The sequence below is a fragment of the Nerophis ophidion genome, unplaced genomic scaffold, assembly GCF_033978795.1.
Source record: "Nerophis ophidion isolate RoL-2023_Sa unplaced genomic scaffold, RoL_Noph_v1.0 HiC_scaffold_81, whole genome shotgun sequence".
Lineage (NCBI taxonomy): Eukaryota > Metazoa > Chordata > Actinopteri > Syngnathiformes > Syngnathidae > Nerophis > Nerophis ophidion.
Window position 1 is genome coordinate 335,355 of NW_026907003.1, and position 13,110 is coordinate 348,464.

Below are 13,110 nucleotides of genomic sequence, written 5' to 3' on the forward strand. Positions count from 1 at the left end.
AGGAAACAAACAAAAGGCTCGGGAGGAAACAACCTAACTGTTGCATTGAGCAAGCAAAACGTCCAGAATGAATTCAGGTAGCAGGCGGACTTAAATACTAACACAACAATCAAAAGCAGGTGTGCGTCCGAAAGTAAGAGCAGGTGGAGCGAATGAAGTAGCCATGGTGACAAAAACAAACAAGGAAGTGCTCAAACAATGGGATCGGCGGAGTCCAAACATAATAAGAAAATACACAAAATCAAACAACAAATGAATCGTAACACGTGGCCATCTCCACCTCTCCAATGTCCTTCTTTCATCCATTAACCAGTGTCATCAAACTAATATCCTTCATGTCTTCATCTGACTTCAATGTATATATAATCTTGCAATTATCAACCATAATATTTTTCCTCCTTTCTACTCTTTTAGTGCGCTACTTTCCTTCATGACCTCCTCTCCGCTTCTTTCCTCTCTCCCCTCTGTTCCTATCCACGTCCATACCTTCCTCATACATCCCCTCCATATATCCACTTCCATCTCTTTTTAACCAGCTACCAGAAATCCAGAGCTGGGTAATGGAGAAGTTTTGTGAAATAATAAAAAAAAAATATTCACCTAAAAGCAAAAATAAAAATGAACTAAATCTCCTCTGTTCTGTACATCATTGTCCAAGTGACATTATATTGTCATCTTCCTCTTTATGCCATTTCCTCAAGGTGACAGAAAAACATGATACAACCTGCCTATCGTGTGATTCTACCATGTTGGCAAAATACAAACACACAATATATTGACATATATAACACATAAAACATGGAATTAGAAGTGAACAGTACCCATCCCTACCAGCAAGTGTTGTTGTACTGGAAACTAATTTACAAACACAACTTCATCACACACAATACTCCACTATGGAATTGTTCTTATATTAAAATGAGAAACAAATCCATCTTTGAACAGCAATGGTTTGAAAAAGGCATTTGGTCGCTGATGCACTTATTGAGTGATACAAAATATTTCAATATTTGAAGATTTTATTAAGTACGACCTGTGAATAAAAAAATATTACAAAATTGATAAAGGCTTTTTCTTTAAAAATATTCTACTTGCTGCATATTATCTTTTTAAATTATTTACTATTTCTGTTTTACTGTATTTTCTCTGGAACAAAAAATACTCATAACTTGAAAGTTTGCATGCTTCCTAAGGCAAAGGAGTTAATTTAAGAAAAAAAAAAACGGAATTAACCACTTGAAATTATTTTTACAATGTTCTTTTGCAATTGAAGACAACACTTGTTCGTTTTTGTGATAGGGAAACAAAATAAACAGTTTATTTTATGAATGTATGCAAAGTGGGATGATGTACAATATTGGCTTTTGCCTGACACTCCAAACTTTGACTGATATTGATGTTTTGGGGATGTTAAAATAAAGCAAAAAACCTAAAAAACATTTAAAACACAATACTTAATTTATTTAATATATCCACAAATGTAAAAACTTAGCCATCCTTCCACAAATAAATCTGCCATTTTCTCTCACTTTTATACTGCATAAAGGTCTGGGGACATACATATATAACAATCACAACACAATCATCATAATACAGAGTAAAAAATACAATGAATAAAATAGATTAAAGAGACCCAACAGATGATTCAAAAAGTCACACATTTTAAAATTGTATTGTTTAAACGATGTATAAAATAATTAATAATATGCTTCCTGAAGTGGTCCAGAAGATGTTTCAGATGTGAACCAGTACATATGTATATCATATAAAGGTGATAATCTATGGGATTATTAACAATTACAAATACAAATATGTAATAATTTCATATTTCATATGAATAAGTCTAAAATTATATGTTGAATATACAGAATATATATACACACACACACATAAAATGTTTATTGCATGTAAAATATTTCCCGTACTGTTTACTCCCACCTTTTTACTTAAATTGTTCTGTCCATTTTATAATAAGAGTACACAATATTGCATATTAATGTATGTGCTTGACTGAAAAAAGCACTAATATAAAATATCTAATCTATAAATGTAGAAGCATATAAAACATATTGTTAGACAAACAACAATGTCACACATGTTATATGTGCTGATGTTGTTAGAAAGTCAAAATGAAAGTCTGGACAGTTTATTTCAAATCCTGCAGTTTCATTTGCTGCTGCTGTTCTCACCAGCACACTTGTGTTTCTTACACTGGTACTTAGAAGACAATCTTTCACCACACACACTGCAACTCAACACTTTCTCTCCTGGGTGTCTTCTCGTGTGTCTTACAAGGCTTGATCGGTCACAAAAGCTTCTGTTGCAGATTCAACAGGAATGTGATTTTTCACCAGTGTGTGTTCTCATGTGTCTTTTCAAATTCTGACTTTCTATAAAACTTTTACCACAAATTGAACAGGGAAAAGGTTTTTCACCAGCGTGTGTTCTCGTGTGTACTTTCAAATTGCGACTTTCTCTAAAACTTTTACCACAAATTGAACAGGGAAAAGGTTTTTCACCAGTGTGTGTTCTTGTGTGTCTTTTCAAACATTGACTGCTAGTAAAACCTTTACCACAGATTGAACAAACAAAAGGTTTTTCACCAGTGTGTCTTCTCATGTGTACTTTCAAACTCTGACTTTCTGTAAAACCTTTACCACAGATTAAACAGGAAAAATGTTTTTCACCAGTGTGTGTTCTCATGTGTATTTTCAAATGGATACTTTGTGTAAAACCTTTACTACAGAGTGAACAAGAAAAAGGTTTTTCTCCAGTGTGTGTTCTCATGTGTCTTTTCAGAAGACTAGGATATTTAAAGGTTTTGTGAGAGTGAGAAGATGTGAAGTGAGTGTTGTCAGTGTGACATGTCTTATCATCTTTAGAGTCTTCATCATCAGTGTCAGGAGAGTGTGACGTTGTGTCCTCACTATCTGATAGTGGAGCTAAGAGCTTGTCTGCTTGTGATCCTCCACAGTGGTCTCCATCAGCTTCTGTTGTCATGTGTTGTGTTGAGCTGCTGCTTGGAGGCTCCCCCCCTCCCCTCTCCTCACTTTCACCTTTCACCTCATCATCTTCACTCTTCACAGGGACACCAGTCACTGGGAACTCCTCCAACCATTTAGGCTGACTGATGCCCTCTTCCTCCTCTTCCTCTTTAATGTGCGGCGGCTCTTGGTCCTCTTCTTCCTCTTTCCTTTTAATGTGAGGGATCAGCTGGTTCTTTTGCTCCTTAAAGTAAGGGGTCAGTAGGTCCTCCTCTTCCTTTTTGATGTGTAAGATGAGTGGGTCCTCCGCTTGCCCTTTGATGTGAAGGGTCAGTTTAACATTATGGGTCTGTGGCGTCTCGTCTTCCTCTTTAATGTGGGGGGGCTTTGACTCCTCTCCTTTTTCTTTGATGTGTTGGGAATGTGGTACCTTTTCTTCCTCGTGTATGTGGGGGGACTGTGGTTCCTCCTCCTCCTCATGAGGAAGATGTTCTTCATCGATGTCTACGGGACAGGAGAAAACAAACATTCTTCAGAAAAGTCCAGCTTTACTCAGTCACATGAGACATTGTCCTGCACCAACATATGATCTCACAATCTCATCAGTTTCCCCTCACAGCAGTCAGGGTACTTCCAGCTGACACATAAAAAGACCTTCAGGGGAATGCCTTTCCAGGCCAACGTTCAATCCACCTTATTCATATAAAAACATCCTAAAAGTAATTCCTGCAATCCTTAATGGTAGACGCCATACGTGAAAGTGTGCTGTTCTCCCTCTGAATAAGTCATACACACACAGGAAATAATGTACCACATGCCAGCCTCCACGCAGTAGTACTAGTGATGAGCTCCCCCTGCTGGTGGACAATATTTACTGTGAGTTTCACATTCATCTTTAGAGACATGTCTGTTATAAAAGAAGCATGAACACAGTCAACATGTTGGCCAAGAAAGATGACATCTGTTTTACTTTCATTTAGATAGTGTCACCACAGTTAAACTGGGAAGAAGTAATCAGATTACTGACTACACCATCAAAAGATAACTTGATTACATTATTAATAATGGATTATATTAATTTACTGCATTTCTAGACACTCAAATTGTGTTAAGAGTGAGAACTGAGAAGGCATCATTCTTGCAGTCCACACATTCAATCAAAATCAGTTCACGGGTATATAGTATGCACCTGCCTAGAATTATTGCCGGGTCAAACTTGTTTCGCAAACTATTTAGCGCGTGCTTAGCATTACCGCCGGCTCAGGATTAACGCCGAGTCAAACTCGTTTCGCCAAATAATTAGCATATGCCTAGAATTTCCGCCGGGTCAAACTCGTCACGTCACGAGTGACACTTCACCTGTCATCATTTTCAAAATGGAGGAGAATGATTTCAATAATTTGAAATCGCATAAAGGGAAGACGATTAAGAGCTATTCAATAGGATTTAAGGTCCAAGCTATTGAATATGCTAAAAAGAACAGTAAGCAGCGTGCTGCGTGTGTCAAATATGAGTCATTAAATGACTCCCGCCTCCTGGTGGTAGAGGGCGCTAGTGATCCTTCTTGCGACTACTCGGCTGCAGAAGAAGTGACAACAAGCAGCAAGAGTGAGCAGCGTGTGTTTATTTTTTCCTCTCGCTTGCACTTTTAACATGGAGGATTACATATCTAAAATAAAACAGTTTTCTAAACTGGACTTTCAATCAAAGCAGGAGGTAATAAAGGAAAATCTCCATCGAGACAGAGAAACTTTTAAAACTGAAGAAAGGAAGACTTCTATAAACAAGTTATCGATGCTTTTGATCAGAAGGAACTGCGCATGGACTTCATTTATAAGTAAAGGTAAGACCATAATAACGTTTTTTTTTATTAAATGTGATTTTCATGATGGCATCCTTACATCACACTCAAATTTTTAAGCGCAGGACTAGTTTCACCGCATGCCTTCTTTAAATGCCGGAGTGAGAAGAGGTTTTAAAATAATTAGCGCATGCTTGCCTTTACCGCATGCCTTTGGTAAACGACGGTGTGAGAAGAGGTTTTAAAATAATTATCACCCCGACGGAAATTCAAGGAAATACGGTACTTTATTTAATCCCCAAGGGGAAGTTAAAATTTTCAGCAATATGGTAAGCTACATTTAATAATAATAATAATAATAATAATAATAAGTAGATGAGGCAATTGTTCAAGGAATTGTGTGTGAATGCTGCAATGCTGAAATTGAACTGAAATGCTGACAGAATGTAGTATGAATGTAAGAATAGTTTGAATGTTGGAATGGTTTAAATGTTGAAGAGTTTAAATTTCCAGGAAAACCGGAATTTGGTTTGGAACGTGGGAAAGTGTTAGTTTGAATGTCCAGGATGAGTGGAATGTGTTGATGTTGGAATGGTTTGAATAGGTTGAAAAATGTGGGGATGGTGCCACTTGGACAAATGTCACTCAGGTGGGTGTACGCATGTGTGGAAGGTACGTAGACACAGAAAACTCCCCCACAAGCATGTTTGTGTGATGGATAGAAATATTTCAAGTCAATGTCCAGAGGTATTAAAACATTAGTCAATCAATCACACAAACGCTCAATGAACTTTGCAGTCATGGATACACTGTGTGTTTATTTTCTCCGTTGCGGCTCTCAAACTGCATACAAAAGGTCTTCTTTTGTTCGTTTGGTCTGAAAGCGTAAAAAAGCGCTGCCTCAATAGGACAAAAATAAAGCGGGTCTGGGGGCCCAAACGTTGCCATTCTTGTGTGAGTGTAGGCGTGTAGTCCTTATGTGACATCATCATGTCATGTTCATGAGGAAGCTGAGCTTGTTTCATACACGACTCCCCTCAGCCGTCTCCACTCCAACACACATGAGCAGCTAACTTGGCTAACATTAGCAGGTGACCTATGAGAAAATTCTCACAAGACCACAACTCTTCTTCTCTGACCTTCCCAAAGTAATAATCCAATCAATAATCACTGAACTCAACAAAAAATAAAGCATATTATTTCAACAATGACTTCCGGTGTCACAGAATTGGCTGATATAACAAAATCTGCTTTTCATTGCACAATATCAGGGAAATTGACATCAATGTAAGAGCAATATGTCATTCTTAGGAGAAGCAACATTTGTCAGGGAAAATAATGCCTTGCCGGTAAGGTCTATTCAGGTGTACTGGAGAGGAGCCTAGGCCAGATAGTCGAACCTCGGATTCAGGAGGAAGAGTGTGGTTTTCGTCCTGGTCGTGGAACTGTGGACCAGCTCTATACTCTGGGCAGGGTTCTTGAGGGTGCATGGGAGTTTGCCCAACCAGTCTACATGTGCTTTGTGGGCTTGGAGAAGGCATTCGACCGTGTCCCTCGGGAAGTCCTGTGGGGAGTGCTCAGAGAGTATGGTGTATGGGACTGTCTTATTGTGGCGGTCCGCTCCCACTACGATCAGTGTCAGAGCTTGGTCCGCATTGCGGGCAGTAAGTCGGACCCGTTTCCAGTGAGGGTTGGACTCCGCCAAGGCTGCCCTTTGTTACCGATTCTGTTCGTAACTTTTATGGATATAATTTGTAGGCGCAGTCAGGGCGTTGAGGGGATCTGGTTTGGTGACAGCAGGATTAGGTCTCTGCTTTTTGCAGATGATGTGGTCCTGATGGCTTCATCTGGCCAAGATCTTCAGCTCTCACTGGATCGGTTTGCAGCAGAGTGTGAAGCGACTGGGATGGGAATCAGCACCTCCAAGTCCATAGTTCTCGCCCGGAAAAGGGTGGAGTGCCATCTCCGGGTTGGGGAGGAGATCTTCCCCCAAGTGGAGGAGTTCAAGTACCTATGAGACTTGTCCACGAGTGAGGGAAGAGTGCATCGTGAGATCGACAGGCGAATCGGTGCGGCGTTTTCAGTAATGCGGACGCTGTATCGATCCGTTGTGATGAAGAAGGTGCTGAGCCGGAAGGCAAAACTCTCTTTATTGGTCACTCTACGGTCCATCCTCACTTATGGTCATGAGCTTTGGGTTAAGACAAGATCTCGGGTACAAGCGGCCAAAATTAGCTTCTTTCGCCGGGTGCCGGGGCTCTCCCTTAGAGATAGGGCGAGAAGCTCTGTCACCTAGGAGGGACGGCGTGGCACAGTGGAAGAGTGGCCATGCGCAACCCAAGGTCCCTGGTTCAATCCCCACATAGTACCAACCTCGTCACGTCCGTTGTGTCCCGAGCAAGACACTTCACCCTTGCTCCTGATGGGTGCTGCTTATCGTCTTGCATGGCAGCTCCCTCCATCAGTGTGTGAATGTGTGTGTGAATGGGTAAATGTGGAAGTAGTGTCAAAGCGCTTTGAGTACCTTGAAGGTAGAAAAGCGCTATACAAGTACAACCCATCTATCATTTATAACTCAAAGTAAAGCCGCTGCTCCTCCACATGGAGAGGAGCCAGATGAGGTGGTTTGGCCATCTGGTCAGGATGCCACCCAAACGCCTCACTCGGTAGGATGTCACGGGGAAGACCCAGGACACTTTGGAAAGACTATGTCTCCCGGCTGGCCTGGGAATGCCTCCGGATCCCCCGGGAGGAGTTGGATGAAGTGGCTGGGAAGAGGGAAGTCTGGGCTTCACTGCTTAGGCTGCTGCCCCCGGAAAATAATGTGTTCTGGACCACTCATTCATCCTTTAAACACGCGGTCATTCGAAATAGCGACTAAACTACGAAGCTAAAGCTAGCAGGGAAAATCCATAAATGCACAACACATCTCATCTGCTTGTGTTGTTGTGAACGACATCATCAATGTTGGAATAATGTAGAAACAGGACAGCAGTCGCAAGTGTCGCCAACACACATCGTTCTGAGAACAGCAACACACTTCCCCTTCACAATAATAGGTCTGACTGCGCTAACAAAATAAAGGTTTTTTTAAAAAAAGCACCTTAAACAAGCGTAATGAACTTATTGATGCATTTACACAATTATTATGCTTTGACCCAAAGTACGGGTCAAAATTGTATAAAGATTTATTGCACAAAATAAATGTGAGCGATTCTGCATTTAATAAACAAACTGGAAATAAAATAGCATTTGCCTTGGTGCCCTAAAATATGAACCCTCCTTTAAGGCAACACTTGTCTTGACCTTAAAAAGTAAAAATTTGAGCCCTGTCTATAATGTCCCATCCATCCATCAATGTTCTACCACTTGTCCCTTTTGGACTCACAGGTGGGCGGAAGGCGGGGTACACGCTGGAAAATTCCATAAAACCTTTACACTATTTATTTAAAATGTGTCCTAATTAAAATGTATCCTCCAGTTTGTGGCTATTATAAGACATATTTCCAGAGGATATGCATTTTTACAGCATGTTTTAAAGAGATAGCATTTAAAAAAATGACTTCTGGGTATATTATATTGATCAACTAATTCTTATTAGTGAGCGGAATAGAGGCGCTCTCATTGACTCCATTGTTAGAATTAGGATAGTCAAGATTGTGCTAATGTTTGTTTAGGACTTAGAATGCATACAAAATAAAAACATGTTATTGTCTTACATATGGATTGTGAATGACAGGCAAAATTAAAAAAAATCAGATCTCCTTCGATAATTGTTCTACATCCTGTGAACGGGCTGATGCTGTGGTGAACGTGAGAAAATAAGTAAATGTCGGGAAAATAAAAATTTCAGCAAAAATGGCTGGCAAACGTTTTAAAACCTGCTTAGAGATTGTTGGTAGAAAACCCAGAAAGGCATGTGTGTGTTGTAAAATGATGGTAGAATTACCTTTATTATTTGGGTTTAGGGGCCATGTCATGGAGCTCGTCCACAGCACATCTCTGACTTGTTCCACCACTGACAGTTTGTAGTACAAATGGACTGGGATGTGTAACTCATCTTTAGTAGTTACATTCCACAGAACACAGACAACCACGTGGTTGCAAGACCACGTTGCAAGTAGCAGACGGAATGCATCATCCTCACAAGACAACACAACTTCTTATACACAATATATTAAGCATAGTGTTATTCATCAAATATAAAGTTAGTAAAGATGTGAGAGTAAGAAGTCAACAAACCTGTTCTGTGTAACACAACTTGATGTTTCTTGAAAACAGCGTCCAGTAGTTGATGTTGTCGCTCCTTCTCCTCTTTTGTTGGACAAAGTTCCTCCTCATACTTTGCTATCCTTCTGTGGCACATTTTCACACAATCACAACACTTTACTCTCACACTTGATCTCTACTTAGCGATGTGTTGATAACTTCTGTGTCTTCTGTTAGCAGCTAACAAGCTAAGCTAAATAGCCAGCTAAGCTAACTAACAAGCAAAGATAGCACGAGAAGCGGCACAGTGCTTCTAGCGCATCCAGACCACTTTATCCTTAAATAATGAATCACAGATGTATATTTCAAACTGGATAACAAATAAAACTGACTTATTAGCGTCCTGCACACTTCTTTCTCCTTCTCCTCCTGTTCTGCTGTCTTCCGTTTACACCGGAAGCTGGGAATGACGTCACAGCTGAGCGGTGGAAGAGGTAGCTCTATATAAGATATTGCCTGCTGTCACTGTTACCATGCTTTTATAACCTGTAATATTTGTTTGAATAAAATTGTGAAATAAAAGAATGTCTTTTTTTTCAAAAATAAATTCAAAGTATATCAAACAAAGCTTTAATGTTGGGGTTCAGTGGCGCCCCCGTGCGACATTCATTGCAATGACAAGAGTGAAAGTGTTAGAAATTGTAGCGATATTACTGCCTGATTCCACGTGTTTTTATTGTGGTTCCCTTTTTCTCCTAGATAATCTATTTTCCTACAAAACATTAATAAAACATTCAAATATCACAGAACGTGATGTCGCACGAACTCTGACATAAAACAAATTGTAAATGCAGGAAGTGACGTAATCTTCGAGCATGCGTGGACCGATCGTGTCGTGAATTTATATCAATTTTTAAAAAGTGTGAAATATTTGCTCTCATACACAAAAGTCTCTTTCTTAAAGTGAAATTCAAATTCTATCATTGTGTTAATGATTTGAATTTATTAATTCAATCTTGGAAGATTGTACAAAATAGAAAAAGCCTTTATTATATTTACTGAAATAGTTTAAGTTTATCATTTATTTATATATATTTTATTTTAATCTTATTCGAATGGTCTCTCATATTTACTTTTACTTTCTTTAACAGGTTTTGTTTGTAAGAGGATTGGATTTAATGTGATGTTTTTTATATTGTAAAATATTGAAAAAACATTGACTCATATTGTATTGAAAGTACCTTAATGTGTCTAAACATTGTTTATGTGTGTTTAATTGTTCAATAACAAAATAAATAAATACTCAGAAGTAGAACTGGCTAGCAAATAAAGTCTTATTTTAACATAAATAATGTTGAATTCATATTACATGACATTATATACATATGTATATTAAATATAATTTGAATAGTTGGCAAGTAAACAAAATGCATTTGCCATACCTAATTGTATTATATCAATTATAACTCAACCCCACACTTTATAACATGTATTCACACTTTGTTGTGTGAAAATATTTTACACAAACTTACATTCAATTATAATAATCATTATAATGTAATAAGATATATAACAATGTGTGTTCTGGATCTAAATTAATTCATGGTAAATAAATTGATAAACAATTAATCTTTTTTACCTGGAAACTTATCTCCTTAAGTGTGCAAATAAAGTCTTACGTATTACTTGTATTACATTTGAATAGAACCTTATTGAGCATATTAACAAGATTCTGTTAGAAAATGTGCCGAGTATGAAAAATGTCATTTTGAATTTGCGTACAGGATGTAGAATGACAATGATCTTCACCCACCATAAAACAAATCAGGAAGATTGGAGCATGTGGAAGGAAGTTATGACTGTTATAATTTTCCACCACAAGGGGGCGATGTTGGTGTCGATATCAATGACTAGTCATGATCAGACCCCGACCTAAAGACCTACTGAAAGCCACTACTAGCCACCACGCAGTCTGATAGTTTATATATCAATGATGAAATATTAACATTGCAACACATGCTAATACAGCCTTTTTAGTTTACTAAATTGCAATTTAAATTTCCCGGGTGTTTTTTCTTGAAAACGTCGCGTAATGATGACGTGTACGCTTGACGTCACAGACTGTTAGGAAATATGAGCGCTGCACACACACACAGCTAAAAGTCGTCTGCTTTAATCGCATAATTACACAGTATTTTGGAGAACTGTGTTGTTGAATCTTTTGCAATTTGTTCAATTGATATTGGAGAAGTCAAAGTAGAAAGATGGAGTTGGGAAGCTTTAGCCTTTAGCCACACAAACACACGGTGATTCCTTGTTTAAAATTCACAGAGGTGAAACTTTACTATGGATCACAGCGAACATGGATCCCGACCGAATGTCAACCAGCAGGTTTCGGTGAGAAAATTGTGGTAAAAAGTCTCTTCTTAGGTCAGCTTGTGCCGCCCATAAAGCAGCCGTCGACTTCCCTGAGACACTGACGTCAACACACCCGTGAACACACACATCTGACTATCAGGTACTGTTAAACTCACTAAAACACTAGCAACACAATAGAAAGATAAGGGATTTCCCAGAATTATCCAAGTACATGTGTTTAAAAACATCTGAATCCGTCCCAATGCAATCGCGTTTTTTTTTTAAACTTTTTTTTTTTTTCTTGTCCGTCGCTATCAATATCCTCAAACACGAACCTTTCATCCTCGCTCAAACTAATGGGGAAATTTTCATTTTCTCGGTCCGAATAGCTGTTTTTGTTGGAGGCTCCCATTAAAATCAATGTGAGGATGTGAGGAGCCATCAACATGTGACGTCATCGTCTGCGACTTCCGGTAGTGGCAAGGCTTTTCTGTTAGCAAGCAAAAGTTGCGAAGCTTATCGTGGATGTTCTCTACTAAATCCTTTCAGCAAAAATATGGCAATATCGCGAAATGATCAAGTATGACACATCGTTTGGATAAGAAAATCTAATTTCAGTAGGCCTTTAAATATAAATATAAATATATATATATATATATATATATATATATATAATCCTCCATATTGGCAGCCATAGTGATTCATTTATTCAGCAGAGCAATACAACTTGGATCTGACAAAAAAGTAAACACAAATGCTGTCTTCCTCGCTGATAAAACAGGATAGCAACATTCATCTGCTAGCTCAGGATCGCCCCCACTTCTCAGTGTGGCGAGTTGGAGTACTACAAGAGGCACTCTAATACAGTACTTAAATCTGTATTTTGATAATGATGATGATGATGATGATGATGTATCTGTGCAAGTGAACAAATGGATCCACAAGGGACAACAACCCTTTCCACAGACTACACACACATAGTAATCAATCTTAGAAGCCCAGAACAATATATTTGAAGAAGACTTTAGAGTTGAAAGTGAAGATGTGAGGTGAAATAAGTACAAATGCAGCAATAAAAACAAGCAACTCCACTCAAGATGGCTCTAAAGTTCAGTGATGTGTTGCTAACTTCAGCCTTTTTCTTCTTTGTTTATGTTTTGCTGTAGTTAACATCCATGATGTAACAATGCTGCTAATCTACTAGAGTCCACATTTTGTTAAATATTTTATTCATTCATACTTTTAATTGGATAATAACATCAATAAAAATACATAGGAAGAAAATGTGTGAAAAAAAACCCAAAGTGAAAATAAAAATGTCCTCTCTTTAACAATGAGAAAATCAAATAAATTAGTAGCTACATACATGATATTCAATACATGCACACAACTTAAAAACTCCAGGATAACATAACAGTAGAAGATGAGAAGCACTACATACATCATCAAATATATATTCATATTAAAGGAGAACCTTATCACAATTTCATAAGAGTTAAAACCAATAAAAATCAGTTCCCAGTGGCTTATTTTATTTTTCAAAGTTTTTTTCAAAATTTTACCAATCATGGAATATCCCAAAAAAAGGCTTAAAAGTTCCTGATTTTCGCTATCTGTAAATCCACCGTCCATTTTCCTGTGATGTCATATAGTGATGCCAATACAATCAAACATGGCGGACAGACCAGCAAGATATAGCGACATTAGCTCGGATTCAGATTCGGATTTCAGCGGCTTAAGCGATTCAACAGATTACGC

The 13,110-nt window shown here is 38.3% G+C and overlaps 1 protein-coding gene across 6 annotated transcripts in view; it reads right to left on the reverse strand.

Annotated features, from left to right (window-relative positions):
* Positions 1–9,466, reverse strand: part of LOC133547244 (gastrula zinc finger protein XlCGF17.1-like) — a 183,889-nt gene extending 174,423 nt beyond the window's left edge. Inside the window, exons 1-3 of one of the 6 annotated variants that reach the window (XR_009805400.1) lie at positions 9,387–9,466; positions 9,028–9,137; positions 1,464–3,488 (exon numbers count right to left, since the gene is read on the reverse strand). Coding sequence is in view for 2 of the 6 variants with exons in the window: in XM_061893009.1 (XP_061748993.1) it covers positions 2,329–3,488; positions 9,028–9,151 (1,284 nt within the window). In the remaining 4 variants the exon portion in view is untranslated. Of the gene's footprint in view, positions 1–1,463; positions 3,489–9,027 lie in introns of those variants that run through there. The other 5 variants (XR_009805399.1, XM_061893012.1, XM_061893011.1 and 2 more) reach the window with 5 other exon arrangements.
* Positions 9,467–13,110: the final 3,644 nt, after the last annotated feature.